This window comes from Mirounga angustirostris, unplaced genomic scaffold (genome assembly GCF_029215605.1).
Source record: "Mirounga angustirostris isolate CCGP_5_RB_7025 unplaced genomic scaffold, mMirAng1.0.hap1 SCAF_5, whole genome shotgun sequence".
NCBI classification, from domain to species: Eukaryota; Metazoa; Chordata; class Mammalia; order Carnivora; family Phocidae; genus Mirounga; species Mirounga angustirostris.
The window spans coordinates 45,752,009-45,773,039 of NW_026991713.1; the positions used below are offsets into that span (position 1 = coordinate 45,752,009).

The window sequence follows — 21,031 nt, forward strand, 5'->3', positions numbered from 1 at the left end:
TGTCTAAGAGGACCAGGAATCCAGAAACTGAATTGGTGGAGAGGAGCTGTTGCTGGTTGTAACTTATCAGGGGAAGGGAAGGTCCGTGCCCGCCTTAACAATAAATGAGCTATCAACATGGCTACACATTATAAAATGAACACAGTGAGGCCGTCAGAGAGTGGCTCCTGAGAATTTTATGTTTTTCCCCTTTACACTGTAAAGAAATAAAGATAAACGCTGAATGGTCTTGTAATAGTCAGGGCAGCCTCTCACTCCTCACTTCCCCTATCTTTGCTGCATTCATAGCAGCTTCGTGGACTTATTTTGAAATAAATTTAGAAGCTTTGGAAGGCAGGTCCATGTCATGGTGGTTCCCACTACTCTGGGGTTCAGGATGAAAGGTGCCAGGGAGTAAGCCTTCAGATTTTACACATTTCTAAACGCATTTTATTGCCCCTGGGAGAAATTTTGCATTGTTGAGAAAATGCAATGCAAAATGAGTTGAGACACAATGTCCCTTTATCTCAGAGCAAAACAGTCTTGCTTTCCTGTAGTGGAAATGGAGGGCAGGGAAGTCAAGTTGTGGTTTCTGAAATCCAACAACCCAGTATCGCTGTGCCACTCTCTCTCGGATCCAGCGCCACTCCTTAACTTGATATCTGTTTACTTTAGAGGAGGCAGTTTTTAAGAAAGGATCATAAATATCCTGGCCCAGTGCCCCAGGAGCCATGACAAGCAAAAGAACATACTCGCCTAGTGATAGCCCTTGTGATATTTAAATGTGTGGTTAATTTTTTATCCACTTTAATAACTGGATTATTCCCCTCTACCCCTCCTTTGCTTTCAATTTCTGCTCCGAAGCCTTGGGCACAGAAATCTCTGCAGGCAAATTACTCCAGAGAATATTGCAGGACAGTCCTACAAGGAACAGTTCCATTCACGGCATTTGGATTCCTGATCTTTTTCTGACATGGCAGGTGTGAGTGGCTGTATAAAATATTCTATGTTTATCTTCAACTTCTTGTTCTGGGTAAGTGTTTTGTTTTTTTTCTAATTATCAATTTTAGGCAAGAAAGGGGACCTTGATACAAATACCATAAACGAGAACAGACTCTGCACTAGAGAAATAGGAGGAGGAGGAAAATGTATTTTCCATTTACTTGTTTGGATTTGTTTGTTCTTTCTTCGGTTATGTCAGTAATTGAAAATGAGCCAATGACTCAAGAAAGTGGACTTCAGGATCTGTGAGGATAAACATTTCATAAATGTTTTGATATTGTTGCAAAACAATCACAGAGGAAAAAAAAATATCCCTTAATTAAAGGACAACTATTCTTAGTTGTATATCATGCAGGCCTCCCTAGTTTAAGGACCTTGTGGGAAAAATTTGGTCTGATTCCACCGGAGCCCAGCCCCTGAATCCTAATCTTTACATCTGGGTCTGAAACAGGTGAATGGTGGGGTGTCAGATGAGAAAGATGAGGAAAGGATCATTTTCAGAGACCCAAAGAAGAAACAGTGGGTCATAAAAAACTTGAGAGGGAACAATACAATTATTTAATCATGGAAAAATGAAACTTAGTAAACTAGGTTTAAAAAGTTACTTATTTTGATGTGTCATCACCCCACCTCTTAATCAACAGGGTTGGTATTTTAGCAGGTCGTATGGGTTTTTTGAAAAGCCTATTGACATAAGACAGTAAATAAATTGATAAGTAGCATTAAATATTAGAAAATGGAAAAATAAGATATGGAAGGCAAAAGGTAAAAGGCAGGCTGGGATGTTGGACAATTGACATTATTTTCAGTAATATAGGGTGCAATTAAAGATTGTTCAGAAGTAAATCAGTAGAAATAGCCCAAAGTCCTTAAATGAAAAAATCATTTTGTATCCTGGATTTAAAAAATGGCTCCTGGGGGCGCCTGGGTGGCTCAGTCGTGGTCCCAGGGTCCTGGGATTGAGCCCCACATCGGGCTCCCTGCTCGGTGGGAAGCCTGCTTCTCCCTCTCCCACTCCCCCTGCTTGTGTTCCTGCTCTCGGCTGTGGGCTGTGTCTCTCTCTGTCAAATAAATAAATAAATAAATAAATAAAATCTTAAAAAAAAAAAAAGAAATGGCTTTTGCAGAATGGGCAGGAGAGAGTTCTGGTTTTGTTTTTTACCTGGTTACCTTAACCAGGCAGCTGGTATCTCTATGTTGGTAAACTTCTGTCCTGTTAAAACAAGGATGTACCTAATTAAGTTTAACTATAGGAATACAGTCTTGTTGTACAGAATGACTTTCCATTCAATGTCAGCAGCCCTAATGAGTACAGATGAAATATTGGTGAAGTAAATGGGTATGTAAATAAATAAAATAAAATAAAGAAGATCTGTCCCTTTGCTTCCTCTTTTCCCTAGAAAAACAGGCTGCTTTTGCAAATATTAAGTATAGGTCATGAATATATGCCAGTTTTTTAAAGTTAGTCCTGATAAATTTCTTCGCTTGAAATATTTAAAAGTGGGGGCGCCTGGGTGGCTCAGTCGTTGGGCATCTGCCTTCGGCTCAGGTCATGATCCCAGGGTCCTGGGATTGAGCCCCACATCGGGCTCCCGGCTCAGCGGGAAGCCTGCTTCTCCCTTTCCCACTCCCCCTGCTTGTGTTCCCTCTCTTGCTGTCTCTCTGTCAAATAAATAAATAAAAATATTTAAAAAAATATTCAAAATTCGTTAAACCTTGAGAGTAGAATATAAACAAAGGAATGCCTATGTACTTTGATTGATTTTGTTTGTAGCTTTTTGTTATGGAGAATTTTGAACATTCACAGAATAGAAAAGGGTGATCAACCCCATCATTGAGCCCCAACAGTGAGGATATCGAGGCAATTCTGTGTGCATGCTCTCATTCACTTTCTCCACCCTATATCAATTTGAAGCAAACCCCAGATACATCATTTCATCTGTAAATATTTTAGTATATGTCTCTAAAAGAGAAGTAATTCTTTTTTAAAAATATAACCATAATGTCATTATCACACTAAAAACTTAATAAGACTTCCTGAATTGATTATCAAATATCCACCTAGGGATATTTCAGAATCTAAATAAGGTTCACGCCTTGCTATTGGTTGATATATCCTGTATGTCAATTTTCATCTTTAGGTTCTCCTTCCATCCTCATCTCTTTTTTCCCCCCTTGAAATTTTATGTATTGATGTATGTTGTCAGTCTTACCACATTTCCCACAGTCTGGTGTTTGCTATTTGCACACTTGTGGTATAGTTTATCATGTTCCCCTGTCCTCCGTATTATCTCTAATCTAGTGATCACATTTGTCAGCTTGAAGAGATTCAGATTGTTTTTTGGGGGGGAGCACAACTACTTTAGAAGTGATATTGAGTTCTTTCATCAGGAGGCGCATACTGTCTGACCGTGTCACTTTTTGTGATGTTAGTTGCCACTCAAGAACCTAAGAAACAGTCCAGTAAGAGTTCCAAATTGGTGATATTCTATTTCCATCACCTTTTGTTCATGTATGAGCTGGAATACTTTAAATAAAGAGAAACCCAGCATTTATTGATTGGTTACCAGTAGTACCCAGTTTTTATTAAAAAAAAAAAAAGGCAGCATAAATGCTTCTTACTTTTTACTTAACTGATTTCAAAATGATGAGTTAATTTTCTGGTATCATGCAACAGTAATAAGCAAGCATTTCTTATCCTTTTCTTTGTTGATATGCAATTTATTTTATCTTTGGCCATTGGGGAGCATCTTCAAGTTGGCTCCTGAGTCCTTTTGACATGATCTTAATAGCATAACTTCTTCCCCATTGGTATGACAAGATGTTCCAGGTTTATTTCCCTAGTTCCTGTTGTATAAAAACAGCATACAAAGTGCATTCACAAAGATTGTGAATACATTAGAAGTCGGTGTTTCATTAAGGAGCTACCCAGGAATTTGAAATCTGAATTTGAGCCTGAAATGACAAAGAGAGATTAGGCAAGGGGCATGTTATAGGTTCAGGATTATATATTTAAGATTAGAGATCTGTACCGTGCTGTACCCAGATATTGTCACTGCTTTCCCCGGATTCTCTGATTATTTTATGGTCCCCATTATCTCTTTGTTTTTCTGATAATGAAGACAAAGTCTTTCTGATGCATTAGATTTCAGTTAGATATTTCTAACTTCCCTGGGTTTTGTAAAAGGCCTTGTTCTTCCCATCCGCATATCAGTGTGACCTACAATCTCTATATGACACATCTCAAAATGGAGTCTTTGAATAAGAGCAATGGCGGTAAAGAACAGTGATGACTTCTCAGCCAACAGGTGACATCAATAGTTTTATTCAAAATTTAGACAGCAGGAGTCCCTGAGGTTAGGGAACCACTGCTATTTCTACTCTCTCCTCTATCCCAACCCAGAGTTCTCCATTGGAATTTTATGATCCTTCATAGGAAATTAGCAATTTGTCACATTCCTAAAGTTTACTTAAGCAACGAGTTTAACAGTCCCACTGTTGTGGTTTTCTTATAGATATCCATGGCCTTATGTGTTCAAATACATTCTTTCTGGTGTAACTTGCAAAACTAAGCCTTTGCAAAGTTGGGCCAGATGTTGAAATATCTCTGAGATATGCATATGGTCATGTGAGCTAAACATACCAGTTTCTTTTGGGAGAGAACTTGAGATGTGTCACATAAATATGCGGCAATTTCCATTTGTCAGAATTAGCAATTGAAGAAAAACATGTGAAAGTGGAAATCGTCCTTAATCACCGAGGCTAGCGTTTGATGTGAGTCACAGTGAAATTGGAGGTTTCATACAGATGAAATATTGGTGAAGTAAACGAGTATGTAAATAAATAAAATTCCAGGTATAAAATCTATTCTCCAAGTCTTGTGTCAGAACAGATGACCCGCCCGTTTCCTGATGCTCCTCTCAGATAGATTAGGCTGGGGAGTATTGCAGATGCTGGGGTATGGCTGTTGTTCTGGGCAAGCACTGGACACAGAGCCTTCGGCTGGCCCAGGGATGCAGTGGAACCGCCCGGAGAGGCGAAGAGCTAGCTACCGAGAGGCCAGCCCCGTGGGAAGGAAGGAAAGCGGAGGGAGGTCACATGACCGATCCCAAATGCGGTAAGGCGAGAAGAAGGAGCCAGGTTGTAAAAGCCGAATGTATCAGCAATGCAGGATGCCCGTGCCTGAAGCCCTCTGAAGAGAGCAGAAGGAAGTCAGAACTTGGAGAGAGTCCAGGAATCAGAATTTTGATGTTCCTCCTTGTATTTTATGCCGTGCCTGGGTCGCCTGGGTCGCCTGGGTGGCTGGGCCGAGAGCAATGAAGAGAGTCAAGGCAGACATAACTGAGATTGGGGAAGCTGAAAAAAAAATCAGGCCCAATGATACTTCATCGTGTCGGTTGATGAAATCTCCCAGGACAGAGACCTGACTATGACTGTAACGTGTGAACTTGGTAAATACAGTGGTTTCCCCTCACTCTGCAGTCCGTGTGGAACTGTAACCATGACAAAAGGCATCTAAGCCCAGGGGTTGAGAGTTCAGGCTGAACCTCCACTCCTTCCTCACTAGCTGTGTGACCTTGGGGAAATGTGTTGATCTCTCTGTGCTTTAGAGTTCCTCATCTATAAAATTGGGGTAGTAGCAATATCTACTTCACAGAGTTGTTGGGAAGGTTAAATGAATTAAGGCATAGAAAAGAATTCAGAATAATTTTAAAGAAATGTTTAAGAAACAGACATTTCCACCAACATTGTATGACATTTTTATGAGACAAAAATATGAAACTACAGTGCATAGTGAGAAATCAGTTCCAATGTTGAATTCTGAAATAGAGGAGGAAATAAGATGGCAAGAAATATGATGGAGGCAGAAATTCTTCTAGCACAGATGAGGGGAATGGAAAGAAGGAAAGCGTATTTTGTAAGCAGACTTGAGATCCAAATCCTGACTTCACTCCATATTGCTCTGTGGCCGGAAACATGTTCCTTGACTTTTCTGTGCCCCAGTCTCTGCATTTGTGAAATGAGGATGATAATTTTATCCAGCAGAGTTAATTATGAAGATGAAATAAAATACTTTCTGAGAGCCTATAACCAAGGACTCACATGCAATAATAGTTCAGTTAATGCAATTTCCCCCAATTCCAACCATCATATTGCTTTTTAGTTTAAAAGTATTACAGTCCGGGGCGCCTGGGTGGCTCAGTTGGTTAAGCGACTGCCTTCGGCTCAGGTCATGATCCTGGAGTCCCTGGATCGAGTCCCGCATCGGGCTCCCTGCTCGGCAGGGAGTCTGCTTCGTCCTCTGACCCTATCCCCTCTCATGTGTTCTCTCTCTCTCATTCTCTCTCTCTCAAATAAATAAATAAAATCTTAAAAAAAAAAAAGTATTAGAGTCCGGGGTGGTAATATTTTATACGTAATTGGCTTTAAAAACTGAAATATAATTTTAGCCCTACTCCGGCCCTCCTCTGGCCTCATGGGTCAAGGAATCTGTGGGGCTAGAGAACTGTGTTCACCCTGAGCCTGGCCTCCACGCTGTGGGACTTGAGACCCCCAATTTCCCTGCCCAAATGGCTCCAAACCTGTTTCCAGGGTCTGCCCAGACCCTTCTCCATGGTATGATCAAGGGGGCACTGTCTGCCGGAATGGGAGCAGGTTGGACCAGGGCTGGCTTGCAGGCTGAAAGATCCACAGCCATTCCTGTTTTATCCCTCGGAGTTCAGGACAGAGCCTGGAGTGAGGGCCAGTGGGCAGGCTGGCTCTCCCCAGGCCACCCCCTGCTGATAGCAGACTCCAGACTGGGAGGAGTCAGAGAATTCAAAAGCAAATCTTGTCCTCCAGGTCATTAAGTGGGCACATTTGTCAAGGTCGGATGATAGGAAACATTTTCTATATGTTTATTACCATGAATGATAACTTCTCAATATAGAGACCTGTAGTCTGTGGACTGTTTGTTCTTTGTGTCCTTGCCCCAGGCCCTGCAAATGTATGTACAGGTCTGCAGGTTGTACTTTTGACTCAAAGTGATAAAAACATTCCTGAATTTGCATCATTTTTTTTTTTTTAATTTGAGAGAGCGAGAGGGCACGAGTGGGGGAAGGGGCAGAGGGAGAAGGAGAAGCAGACTTCCCACTGAACAGGGAGCTGGACATGGGGCTCCATCCCAGGACCTTGAGATCATGACCTGAGCCGAAGGCAGATGCTGAATCGACTGAGTCACCCAGGCGCCCCCTGAATTTGCATCCATTTTATGATTCAGAAGCATTAGGATGCTAATCAAATGCTGAACATCCAACTCTCTTTCCCTAATTTGAAGTTATGTACATTTTAGTGATTTTATACTTTAGTGCAGCAAAGATAACCTGAAGCACATTTACCCAGACCCTATTTATGTCAGAAAGAAATGTGGTTGATTTCTTTCTCCTAAATTTAGAGCTACTTAAAATTAGAATTTGCAGCAGTTGTACTGGGTGTTTGGCTTACTTACTGGGTTCAGAAGAGACACATGAAGGCAACTATAGAGACACTTTGCTGTATGCTTACCACTCACTGATACAGCAAGTAATCAGTCATTTGGGGTTGAAAAACCATGAGGGCAGAGCCTGCTGAGAATTGAAGTTTTTAATTAACTCCACTGGTGTAGAGCATCAGAAAAGCAGATAGTGTGTGAGTGCTAGGAGGCCAGGTCAGCAAATCAGCTGCATTAGGCCATACCTGTAGAGAGAAGGCCCAGCAAGCTTTCCTCCAACAGGTCTGAGAATCACCGTCACGTCATTGAGTGAGGCAAAGTGCAGACCCTACTCTCCATGAATACATCAGAATGGGTCTCATCTTATTCAAGGACGAATAAGAGAAAATCCAGCCTAAGTCCTAATAAAGACTGCTGAACAGTGACAGGGAATGTCGCTCTGAAACCTCAGAGGACAAGCACACATCCCTGAAAGAAACATTCCAACATCATGGAGCAAGGATCTGGGAATTGGCATCCGCAGTGCAATGGCAGAAAACAACTCCCTACGAAACAGAGGATGGAGGCCGGGAGAGAAGAAAAAGCTAACTGGAAAAGCACAGAATGGGATGAAAAGAAAAATGGGTAAACTAAAGAAGTACCTCATATAAACCAGAAACCAAATGATAGAGTTAAAATCCACTCCAGAAACATTAAATGGAGACCGTGAGATAGAATCCCAAATTGAGAAAACCTCCCAGAGGAAGATCAAAAAGAGATAAGTGAGGTGGAAGAAGGTAGAGCAGAGAATGGAAAACCAGAACAATTTGTATTCCTGAAGGAGAAGACACAATAAATGGAAAAAAAAAAAAAGATAATTTAGTATAAAAAACAATTCTCACAGGCAACAATGGCGTGCTCTGCTTCATCTTACCACAATGCCATGGAACTAGACTTTCAAATAAATATTTATTAAAAAAAGAAACTTGAAAATCAACAACAGTAGTACGGTCCTAAATTGTTAGGGCTCTTGGAATCCTTCCTTCCTGCATTCATGGCCAGAGGTGTGGTGGGGTTACCATAAAAACAAATCTTGGAGTTATCCAGGTTATGCATTTGGATATTTTCTTACTCTTTTATTTTTTATTATTTTTTATTATTTATTTTTTTAAAGATTTTATTTATTTATTTGACAGAGAGACACAGCGAGAGAGGGAACACAAGCAGGGGGAGCGGGAGAGGGAGAAGCAGGCTCTCCACGGAGCAGGGAGCCCGATGAGGGGCTCGATCCCAAGACCCTGGGACCATGACCTGAGCAGAAGGCAGATGCTTAACGACTGAGCCACCCAGGCGCCCCTTATTCTTTTACAACCTTTCAGGAGCAGTACAGGAAACTTTCCCTTAAGTTTATCCAAAAAGTGTCCATTCTGGGCCAATAATGATAGAGCTCACGATCCACACTTCCCCCTAGCAGAGTGCTACGCACTTTCTTCCATTTTCAACACCCTTCAAATACACCGTGATAAAATCAAAGGATAGATTTGAGAGGGAGGGAGTAGGGATGATTGGCGGACACCATATCCAAGAAGAGGACAAATCAGCTGGTTCTATACCTTTTATCTTTGCTCTAGATGGTGCTTCCCTTTTTCTTCCTGACACTTTATAGTTGTCAACTTGTGCCCTGTCTTAGACTGCTTGGGCTGCCCTAACGAAATACCCTGGGTTTGGTGGGTTAAACAACAGAAATTTATTTTCTCCTAGTTCTGGAGGCTGGAAGTCCAAGATCAAGGCACCAGTCAATTTGGTTTCTGGTGAGAGTTCTCTTCCTGGCTTGCAGATGGTTGTCTTCTTGCTGTGTCCTCACATGGTTTTTGTTCCATGCATTGTGCAGAGAGAGAGAGATCTCTTCCTCTGTTATAAGGTCATCAATCATATTGGATTAGGACCCCACCCTGATGACCTCATTTAATCTTAATTACCTCCTAAAAGCCCAAACTCAAAATACAAACTGCAAGGTGGGGCTTTGACTTGTAAATTTAGTGGGGATATAATTCAGTCCATAGCATGCTCATAAGCAAACATCAAAATTATTGCCTAATTTCTTAGAATGTTGGCTCAGACCAACTGCATCCTAATTCCATAAAAAGAAAGATATAGGAGCTGACTGATAACCACAATGACTGCCTTCAAGGAGGAACCGGAAGGTAGGCCTTGGGGACAGTAGGCCAGGTCAGTTCTGCAGTGTCCACTGTCTGCTGAGTTGGTGGCCCAAAGTATCAACTCATTTCCTTTTGCAACCTGGTCAACAGAAAGTAGGACAGAGCTAGATACTTATATCTTAATTTATACTCTCAATTATTTAAACAGTATAAGAAGGCTGGGCGACAAGGACCTAAAGCCAAACTGGAAAAGGGCTCTGAGAACCATTATGATAGCCAATCTGGTAACAATTGGGATAAAATAGGTTAATATCAATCATGACTCTAGAATTATTATTCTTGATAGAAAATCCATTTACTTTTAAAGTTAGTGTAACATTTAATAATTTTATATTATTAAGACTGATTTTTATACTAAATTCTTCATTAAGATGAGAATGGCATATTCTAAACATGCATTTCTTTTGTTTTTAAGATGAAGTTGGAAGAAAAGATAGATAGGGATTGAAATGAGAGTTTATCCAACTTGAAAATTTCTAAGAAAATTTAACGAATTGTAAAGATTGAAATTGGGCAAAATATTCTTGACTTCTAAAATAATTGGATATTCTTTCTTTTTTTCTCTCTTTCTTTCTTCTTTCTCTCTTTCTTTCTTTCTTTCTTTCTTTCTTTCTTTCTTTCTTTCTTTCTTCCTTTCTTCCTTCCTTCCTTCCTTCCTTCCTTCCTTCCTTCCTTCCTTCCTTCCTTCCTTCCTTCCTTCCTTCCGTTTTTAGAGAGAAAGAGAGAGCATGTGAGCAGGGTGAGCTGAAATCAAGAGTCAGGACGCTTAACCAACTGAGCCACCCAGGCGCCCTTCTTTCTTTTTCTTTTTAAAAATTAATTTTTAATTACTTAAAAATAATTTTAAAATAAATTGAATTTTTCTAGAGCAGTTTTAAGTGTACAGCCAAATGGAGAAGAAGGTACAGAAATTTCCCATATACCCTACCCCCACACATGCATAGCTTATCCTGTTATCTCTATCACTCACCAGAGCAGTACATGTATTTCAAATGATGAACCTCCATTGACATATCATAACCACCCAAAGACCATAGTTTTCATTAGGTTTCACTCTTGGTTTTGTACATTCTATAGGTTTGGACACATGTATAATGACATTGACATGTATCCAGAATTATAATATTGTATAGAGTATTTTCACTGCCTAAAAATCATCTGTGCTCTATCTATTCATTCTGTATCCCCTCTGGCAACCCCCGATCTTTTAAGATCTAAAACTAATCCATAGTTTGGCCTCTTCCAGATTGTCATTGAGTCATAATCATACAGTATGTAGGCTTTTCAGATTAGCTTCTTTTACTTAGTAATATGCATTTAAGGTTCATCCATGTCTTTTCATGGTGTTATTGCTCTTTTTTTTTTTTTTAGTGCTGAATAACGTTACCTTGTCTAGATGTACCATAGTTTATTTATCCATCCACCTACTGGAGGAAATCTTGGCTGCTTCCAAGTTTTAGCAATTGTGAATAAAGCTGCTATAAATATCCTTGTGCAGGTTTTGTGTGGACATAAATTTAGATAAATACCAAGGAGCATGATTGCTGGACGATAGGGTAAGAGTATGTTGGGTTTTGTAAGAAACTGCCAAACTGTCTTCGAAAGTAGCTGTACCATTTTGCATTTCTATCAGCACTGAATGAGAGTTCCTGTTGCTCCACATCCTTGTCAGCATTTGGGGTTGTCAGTGTTTCAGATTTTGGCCATTTCGATAGGTGTGTAATAGTGTGTCTGGTTTTGATACTCCTTCTTTTAAAGTTAGTGTTACAGATGACACTTGGTGGCTGAGAAGACTAAAAGTTACCATTTGAAGGGAAAATATGGTTGATTTCATTGAAGTCAATGAAATATGACTTTGAAGTCAATGAAATATGACTTTGAAGTCAATGAAATCAATGACTTGATATCTGAAAGGATTGAAAAGGTAAACTAAAGTCACACAGAGATGAACAAAAAAGTTAAGGGTTTAAAAAACCACAGCCTTAGTCTCTAGGAGTTTCTACAGTTTTCTCACTGATAGTCTCATAAATAAATATCGGATAAGGATAATAATCATAATAGCTATTTGGATAATTAGTGCTATGTTCAGTTAAAGCTAAAAGCCAGAGCTACTATTAAGATAATCAATGTAAATATACTTGAGAAGAAAAAGAAAATACCAGTGAACAAATTAAATAACAAACAAAAATCCAACTGCTGTAAATTCTGAAAATCTCTGGGGGTCTCATTATCATTCAACATAAATCCTTACAGACTTATTTATTAACACAGAACTACTAAAATGAGCATTTATCTCCATCTGCAAGTGAAATTAGGATTTAGTGGAAAGGGGGAGAAAAACTGAGGGTTTTCAGGCTCTAAAGCTGTCTTTACAATGGTTTGTATTTTATGGTGTATGCCAGTGTGTGCTTATAAGATAATTAAATTGTGTAGGTTATTTTGGTGATTTGAGAAAAAGCTTTGGTTTTCCATTGCCTTCGTTATTTTGTAAGAGTTGAAGCATGTCGAGGGGCAGGATTGGATTAGGAGTGGTGCTGGATTTTCATGACGGGACTGTTATCTGTCGGGGTTCTAGCTCCTTTACCTGAGATGAAGGGTTTGAACCTAGATGACTTTTTTGAAATCTTTTAGGCAACACGGATATTCTCTGATTTTTCAGCTGCTCATGGTACTCCCTATTCCTTAACAAGCCTTTGACTCTACATGCATGGCAGACTTAATGAGAAGCCGTTAAAAGTGAGCTGGCCGTTTTTTTTGGTTTTTTTTTTTTAAAGATTTTATTTATTTGAGAGAGAGAGAGCAAGTGCATGAGCAGGGGGAGGGGCAGAGGGAGAAGCAGGCTTCCCGCGGAGCCGGGAGCCGGATGTGGGGCTCGATCCCAGGACCCTGGGACCATGACCTGAGCCGAAGGCAGACGCTTAAAGACTGAGCCACCCAGGCGCCCCTGAGCCGGCCGTTTTGAGATGGCAGGCATATCGCTCAACCAAGCACAACAGCAATGATACGACAAGGCCAGCGGGCTTCCGAGGACTCAGGAATTTCTCTGTCAGAGCACCCCACGGCCGGAACAGTCTAGAAAATCTTGCAAGGGCTGCTGTGTCTGCTGTTATCAAACTTGTTCTCAACATCTCTCTTTAATAATAGATCTTTTATTTTTTTTTTTTTTGAGGCTATAACATATATATATCTGAAATGAAACAAAACAAAATCAAATCCTGAAAGACAAGGGTTTTCCTTACACAAAAGTAAAATGTGTTTCACATTTTATGTGCTGGACTTGGTCCAAATTAAATAACCTGGGAAAGTCATTAAATGCATTTAAGAGTTTAAATACTGTTGCCCATTGTTCCTCCTCTCTGGGTAAGCTTTACGACCTAAAAGAGCTTATTTTTAAAAGAGTTTATTTGGGTACAAAAAGTGTTGTAAACCCTTGTTGCTTACCTGCAGATTTTGTCTGATGTGCTACTGTTCCCTGTCTATCCCAACTTCTTGCTTCTAGAATCTTGAAGGAATGTTTGATAATTAGTTTTTTTCTTCCTGTTTGGTCCAAGACAGCTTCTGAGACAAACCCAGGGGTCTAGTAAAGATATTTTGTCTTTAAACTGTTGTGACTTATCTTTCATATATTTTAATCTAGCAAAAACACAGAGTTAGCATTGAAACATGAAAAATCATTGTTCCCCTCCCCCGTAATGGTGATGACTTCTTGTCTGTAGACCCATGAATGGACTGTGGACGGGAAACACAATTATTCTTAAGCAATTTACCAATTTTAGTGAAATGCTTTAGCAGTTACCTACACATGAATATGCCAGATTTACGTCTTTTAGGTGGTAATGTATAATAAATGGTAAGCCATGGTGACCAGACGTCCAGGGATGTGTTCAGAGTCACAGTTTGTCTCTGTTGTCCTCTAACATTTTTTTTTTCTTTCTGCAGCTATGTGGCATCTTGATCCTGGGAGCAGCAATTTGGATACGAGTTAGCAAAGATGGTCAAGAGGTAAATAAATAGATAGAAGCTTCTCTGCTCCCAAAGTAGTTTATTTCTCTTATAGTGATGAAAGTAATGACAATAATAATATAAATATTTCCATAGCCTTTTCCTTAACTGCCTGATGTAGTCCTTTGTGCTGGTATATGATTTTATAATTTAATTCAATTTAATTAATCAAAATTACTCACTATGTGCCTGGCACTGTGCTAGGCATGGATCAATCCTTCTGGAGAATGGAGAGGTGTTATTTCAAAGATAGGAAGATTGCCATGAACGTGGAGTTCAGAAGGGGCTAGAGTGGAAATCCAGCTCCTTCGTTATTGGCAGAAGGCCGGCCTGAAGTGTAGCTGGAGGATACGGGGTACCATTCCTCCACACCAATGACTCTAGTACGAGGTACTGACCATCATTCGGCTGATCCCAAGGTGGGAGGGTGGTCCAAAAGTAAAGAAGATGAGAAGTTCTCTTGGAGAAGAAGAATTTGAATCTGTGTTTTAAAGGCAACAAGGTACAAAGATGGTTGGTAATTACCTGTGCCAACCGGCATCGAGGGTGACTCCTCAGAATAGTAAGGGGCTGGTCCCGCTAGGGTGACTCATTGGCTGGGGGTGTCCAACCTCTTGCTATCTAGATAAGATTAGCACGAGCCCCTTCACCATGCCCCACTCCACGCCCTTGGCAAAGCTCTCACCAAGATGTCACAGGTCAGGACGAAGTTTAGTTCAGAGAGTTAATTCTGGCTCCAGTGTTTGGATCGGACGCCTGCGTGCTGTTTCTGTTCTGCACCACATACACCTTTGCGGACGTGAGAGAGTGCCTGAGGGAAAAAAGGAAGGCGCGGGCTTCTTCTTTGGTTTTACCCAACACAACAGCTGGCATCATTTCCTGGCTCCCCTGCTTCTGTTCTACTCTCCCCCTTCTTCTCTGGGGCACTCCACCCCCCAAATTATTATTCTTAACTGCATGCACGGCACTTCCCTTATTCTTTGTGGTCTGGGCCCTTGACGCTATTCAGGATCCCATCTTCCACTGCTAGAGCCTTTTCAAGGTATTTATTTGCCCAAATAAAGTTTCTGCCTCTAAGAGGAATTTTGATCCTTATTTGATAATTATTAAGATATATTAAGCCAGCAATTAAAGTAATGTATTTTCTACAAAAACTTATTATGCCGTGATGAAGCTAAATGCCTTTGGAGACAGCCTTGTTGTAAGAAAGATTAAAAGCAAATTAACATCTATTCTGATTCCTTTCCTCAACTGGGTGGCTTTTCTGCCTCTTCCTCCCTTCATGCCTGCCTGCCTTCTTTCCTTCTTTCTTCCCTCCCTCCCTCCCTCCCTCCCTCTCTCTCTCCCTTCCTCCCTCCCTCCCTCCTTTCCTTCTCTGTCTCCTCTTCTCTTTTTAAAATCGGCTTTCTACCCTTGGAGAACCCAAGGAATCACAGTAGCCGTTACCAGCTTCCTCATTGTGTGCCTACCCACGGTGACGAAATTGGGTGGGGGACAGGTGTGGCAACTAGTTGGTAACATCCTAGCCCATCTGGATTTCATTTCTGGTTTTGTACTGATAAATGTTAACTGTGACTTCCTGGTGGCCTTGGGCTCTGGGTTTGAACTCAAGAAGGGTATTTGAAGATGTGCTGAATCTCTGGTGTCTAGAAGCTGATGTTTGACTTTCGGACGCATAATTAAGCATAGACATTAAACAGCCACCTATTCAGAGGGTGCTTTGGCCTTTTTAAGATATGTGTGCAGCCTGTCTTTTATTTTATTTTATTTCTGGTTGATATGGGAACACTTCCTTTCCCCCAAGTGCTTCTGGTAAACAACTTTGGTGTTTAGTCTGTTAAGAAATTCCACACATTGAACGTATTAAAGGAAAATTGCTGTCCTTGAGAGGGTGGGGCTCCACATCTGGGCACATGGAATGAACTCATAGAGTGAGGAAGCATCTTCGGGTGCATTTTGACTCTTGTGCTCTGTCAGCCTCGAGCCCTGGATGAAAGTCTGGATCTGCTGGGACACCCCTAACCAGCTTGACTTCTGTGAAATTGGCTTGATTTATCTTTATCTGAAGTCAGTGACAAAGAATCGAGACTGCAAAGAGCTGAATTTTAGTAGTGGAGAAACAGAGGCAACAGTTTTAGAGGGAAAAGCATTGAGCATGAGGGCAAAAAGAAAGAATGTCCGGGCGGTCTTTGTGCACATCTTTTAGCATATCTCTTCGTGCTGAAAGGGTCTCTCGTTAGGACACTTTGTTTTCCCTCAGGGAAACTCAGTGACCCGAGGCAAAGCCTTTGGCGTAGCCATTCTAGCCTCAGGAGATCTCTTAGAATCCACAGAACACCCTGAGCCCTCTCCCTCAAGGTTCAGCCATTAGAAATTCTCCCTTTGTCTTAACACACACAGACACTGTTCATCCAAGACAGCTTTTAAAACTCTGCTGTCCCCCTCCTGGAGCAAACACCTGAACTCAGATTTCCATTTCTTGCCTGTTGGGCTGGGCTTGGAACAGCAACCGCCCAGGCATCCAACACACTGCTTTCCGGCCAGTCTCTGGCAGGGGATCACGCTGCCCACACCAGTCTTATAGAACTGCCTCATTGCCTGGCTGCACTCTGCTGTCCCACCTGTCAGTATTTGACCTGTTATTTCTGTGTGGCCTGTAAGCCAAGTTCTGACAACTCACACAGTGACTTACCCCTCTCAGACGCCTTCTGGTTTACCTGCAGTGGCCATGACCTTCTAGGGCGGTGTTTGATGGTGAGTGGGGAGAGGGGGTTTCCTAATGCTGCTTTTTTTGGTCATTATCTACTTTGACCCAGGTGCCATGCATGTTTATTAACAAAACCGATTTCTTAGCTCCAATATGAACAAGCAAACAGCAATCAAATAAACAAAAAACCTGAAAAACAAACAAAAAATCTTTAGGACAGAACCAAGCTTTCTAAATATGTAAGTTGAAGCATTACCTGTAAGTATAGACTCTTAGAGACAAAGGGGGCCTCAGCGATTACAGAGGGTGACCCAGTTTCCTTTCACAGGATTAGTTGACTAGTCCAGGGTTAGAACCTTAGTTTATATATAAGGACCCTGACTAGAGTATAAATCTTTGTTTTAATGCTTTTACAGTTTCAGCACATTCCTTCCTATTGATTGTTGAATGAAGCTTTCCTCTAGGCTATGAGCTGGTTTTTAAAGTCTTTAAAAACGTACACATCATTATTAGTAGTTTGTTTGTTTTTTTTTAATGTATTTCCTGTTAAGGGAGCTGACCCACATGCTGTGCAGCAGAATCTAGGAGGCAGAGTCTCTGAGTTAGTTTAACAACGAGTGTTCTCCCTGGAAATAGCCCAGTAGATAGAGATCAGACAAGATGGATGAGGTCCAAGGAGCGCTCATGAAGAGTATAGGCACGAGGCTTCACTTTTCGCTTGTGATTTATCTGGAGGACAAGTGGTAAATTGAGGCTAGGGATCACAAAGGTGATGAAGCAGAGTATGTGTATTGCTGGAGAGAAGAACTGAATTACGCAGGGAGGGCAGCTCAAGCCCATATAAGGAGCCCTAGGATGTTTTCCTCAATATCCCATTGATTAACAGGCAAAATAAAGAGTTTCTGAAGACTCTAAAGACCCTACCTTCTGGGGACAAGGAGATAGAATTCTGTAGAATATCAAGATCTAGACTTATTTTCTTAGTTTAAATATTTTAGTTTGTTTTGACAAGTGTATAGACCTGTGTGATTACTATTACAAACAACATGCAAAGCATTTTTATCAACCCATAAATGTTTACTCATATCCCTTTGCGGTCGGTTCCTTCTTTCCTTCCTGTCTTACTCAAAGTCAAGCACTGCTCTGATTTCTGAGTTACCTATTCTTGAATGTCATATAAATGGAATCATACAGCAATCACTCTTTTGAATATGGCTCATTTAGCTCACCATAATGTTTTTTTAAGATTCATTCATATTGTTGGGTCTCTTGGTAGTTGGAGGAACTTGCCTTTCTAATTTAAATAATTAAATTGCCATAAAAAACACATGCTTTACTATGTGACTCTTATGTATAAAACACAAAATATGCAAACCGAAGGTCACATCACGGATGAAAGTACCTATCCTTCTAAGCTTTTAAAAATAATTGGCATTTTAGGGGCGCCTGGGTGGCTCAGTTGGTTAAGCGACTGCCTTCGGCTCAGGTCGTGATCCTGGAGTCCCGGAATCGAGTCCCGCATCGGGCTCCCTGCTTGGCAGGGAGTCTGCTTCCCCCTCTGACCCTCCTCCCTCTCATGCTCTCTGTCTCTCATTCTCTCTCTCTCAAATAAATAAATAAAATATTTAAAAAAATAATAATTGGCATTTTAAAAGCCTATTGCATTTCTTACATACAGCATCCAATATATCATCTTAGAAAAATATAAGTTGGAAATGTTATTCAGGTAAGTAACACCCCAATAGAATGTAAGTTCCTTGAAAGCAGGGATTTTTTTGCTTCTGTAGATCACTGAAGTATCTCAAGGTGCTAGAATAGGGCCTGGCACATACTAAGTACCCAGTGTATATTTGTTGAACAACTGACATCGAAGAAAGGGATTTTCTGTCATTAATCTCTTTTTTATTTTCAGATTCTCAACTCTGGGGATTTTGCCACTAGCTCCTATATTTCTGTGAACATCTTGATTGCTGTGGGGTCTATCATCATGATTCTGGGTTTCCTGGGATGCTGTGGCGCCGTTAAAGAAAGCCGCTGTATGCTTCTCTTGGTGAGTTCTCCAGACAAAACACAATACCCAGCCTTCGGACTTCTGAGGATTGTCTGTCAAAAGGACTTGCCAAGATTGATGAAACTCTAACTTTCATTTAGGGGAGTTGATTATAGAAGCTAATATTTTTAGCTTAGATTAGAGGATGCCTGAGAAATTTTAGTCCTTCCTTCCTTGTTTCTTTCCGTCCTTCCTTCCTCCCTCCCTCCCTCCTTCCTTCCTTCCTTCCTTCCTTCTTCCCTTCCTCCCTCCCTTTCTCCCTTCCTTCCTTTCTTCCTCCCTTCCTTCCTTCCTCCTTTCATTCCTTCCTTCCTTCCTTCTTCCCTTCCTCCCTCCCTTTCTCTCTTTCTCCCTTTCTTCCTCCCTTCCTTCCTTCCTTCCTTCTTACTGAGTACCTGCTGTATATCAGATACTGTGCTAAAAGATACATAGACATTAAGACAATTAGAACCCATTAGGGAAGACTGACAAGCCAACTATTAGCTACAGTGTGAATGGCCCAAGAAGAGGAGGACAAGGGTAGAGGAGAGAACTTTCAAGCTGGAAGCAGAAATGAGAAAGGTGTTTGTGTGGGTGAGGGGGTGATGGGCTTTCCAGTGAGCGAGGCTGGCCATATGATGCTGGCACGTTTAGGGTATGACAAGGCCTTGGGTATGGCTGGAGTGTGACAGAGGCTGTTTTTAGTAAATGATGGGAGATGGGTCTGAGTATGGATGGCGCCAAATCATATTCCACGTTAACAAAATTGTAAGAGGGAGGTAATCAGATTTGTCGCTTAGAAAGCTTCAAGGAAGATGGATTGGGTTGGGATAACCCACAAACATTTACTTTTAACATGTGCAGTAGAAAATAATAAATGGATGTAGAAAAAAATATTAGAAAAAGATCATGACATATTTATTAGATAAAATCTAACATTAGCATTTACAGGGCTCATTTAAGCTTGTTTCTCTCATAAAATAAGTATTATTGTGTCTGTCCCTGAAAGATATTTTGTAACAGTTTGTTTATTATGAGGGAAGGTAAAGACAGAGCTTAACAGGATTTTAATAGTATCCCTAGTGGTTGCCTTTTGGTATATAAGGCCTCATTTCTAATTTGGGAGATTTAATTACTCGAGGAGCTTGTTTTAAAGAGAGAAAAACCAATTTATGGGCTGCATTCTTTAAAGTTATAATTTGGTAGGGTGGGAGGATGGGTTAGCCTGGTGATGGGTATTAAAGAGGGCACGTTCTGTATGGAGCACTGGGTGTTATGCACAAACAATGAATCATGGAACACTACATCAAAAACTAATGATGTAATGTATGGGGATTAACATAACAATCAAAAATTTTTTAAAAAGTTATAATTTGGTAGATCTGAGACAGGTTTCAGGAGTGTACATTTATAACGGGATCCCAGGTGATTCTGCTAGCCGTAGAAAACTTGTTTTGAACTCACTCTGAAGTTTGTTTTAAAGTTTGTGCGAGTTTGTGTTTGATGAAGAGAAAGAAGTAGAAAGATAATATTCAGATAATTGCATCTAAATGTTCAAACTTCCCTCCATTCCACATCACATTGATGCCTACAATCCTATCAATAAATTTTTGTTTTAACCACTTGGCTTGGTCAGTGTTTGAAGCAAATGTTTTTGACTACTAATGGCCCCCAGATTGGCTTTTTGAGGCAAAGGGTAGAATAAATGAAGAACGCGGTTATTATTCCAACTGTAATACAATCCCGACTGCAGAAAAAAGTGCTAAGCCCAAATGTCCCAAGATGTGACTGAATGCCCTGGGAATAATATGTATTCCATTTCTTTTTTTTTCTTTCAGTTTTTCATAGGCTTGCTTTTGATCCTGCTCCTGCAGGTGGCAGCAGGTATCTTAGGAGCTACTTTCAAATCTGACGTATGTACACATGATATTTGATAATTTTGGAAAAGTCTGAAAAATCAAAATACTACCTTCTGGCACGAATAATTTAACAATGCTTTTCAATTTTCAGTCTGAGCGCGTCCTGAATGAGACTCTCCATGAAAATATAAAGCTCTTAAGTGGAACAGATGAGGAGGCGCAAGCATTCCAGAAAGCCCTGATGAAATTTCAAGAAAAGGTAATTGGAACCTATAGGCCATCTGGGTAATTGGGCGTCGGTTTTATGTTTACTTAATTTTTAACAGGCGTATTCCTTAACATAAAAACATGTCTCCATTTTGCAGATTTTGACTGACTATTCTGTCACTGTGCAATAAAAGAAATCCAAGAATATTTCTAACTTTGTTTCCAGCTTCTTATAAAGTTCTGAAGCAGTTTAGAAGGACAGAGATTAAGAAGATATGTTTATGACCAATTAAGCCTCAATTGGACCAAATCAATAGTTGTTTCATATTTACCATTTAGCGGGGTAGTGTGTTTGGGGCATTTGGAAAGTCTCTCTCTTTCTCTCTGCCTCCATGTTTGCCCCCCTCTGTCATAAAAATAACTACAGGTATCATTTACTGCTACTTAGTATGTACTGGGCCTTACATTCAGTAGCTCATTTAATTTTTATGACAACTCTTTGAGATGGATCGTATTATCTTTACTATCCCTCTTTTATAGATAAGGAGGTTAGGTCTTGGAAGGGTCTGACAGCTAATG

At 40.6% G+C, this 21,031-nt stretch overlaps 1 protein-coding gene across 2 annotated transcripts in view; it reads left to right on the plus strand.

Annotated features, from left to right (window-relative positions):
- Window positions 1–561: 561 nt before the first annotated feature.
- Window positions 562–21,031, plus strand: part of TSPAN8 (tetraspanin 8) — a 32,636-nt gene continuing 12,166 nt past the window's right edge. The window contains exons 1-5 of one of the 2 annotated variants that reach the window (XM_045872959.3): window positions 562–1,012; window positions 13,588–13,650; window positions 18,270–18,407; window positions 20,225–20,299; window positions 20,397–20,504. In XM_045872959.3, the coding sequence (XP_045728915.1) occupies window positions 953–1,012; window positions 13,588–13,650; window positions 18,270–18,407; window positions 20,225–20,299; window positions 20,397–20,504 (444 nt within the window). In that variant the 5' untranslated portion in view covers window positions 562–952. The remainder of the gene's footprint in view (window positions 1,013–13,587; window positions 13,651–18,269; window positions 18,408–20,224; window positions 20,300–20,396; window positions 20,505–21,031) is intronic. The other variant, XM_045872958.3, reaches the window with a different exon arrangement.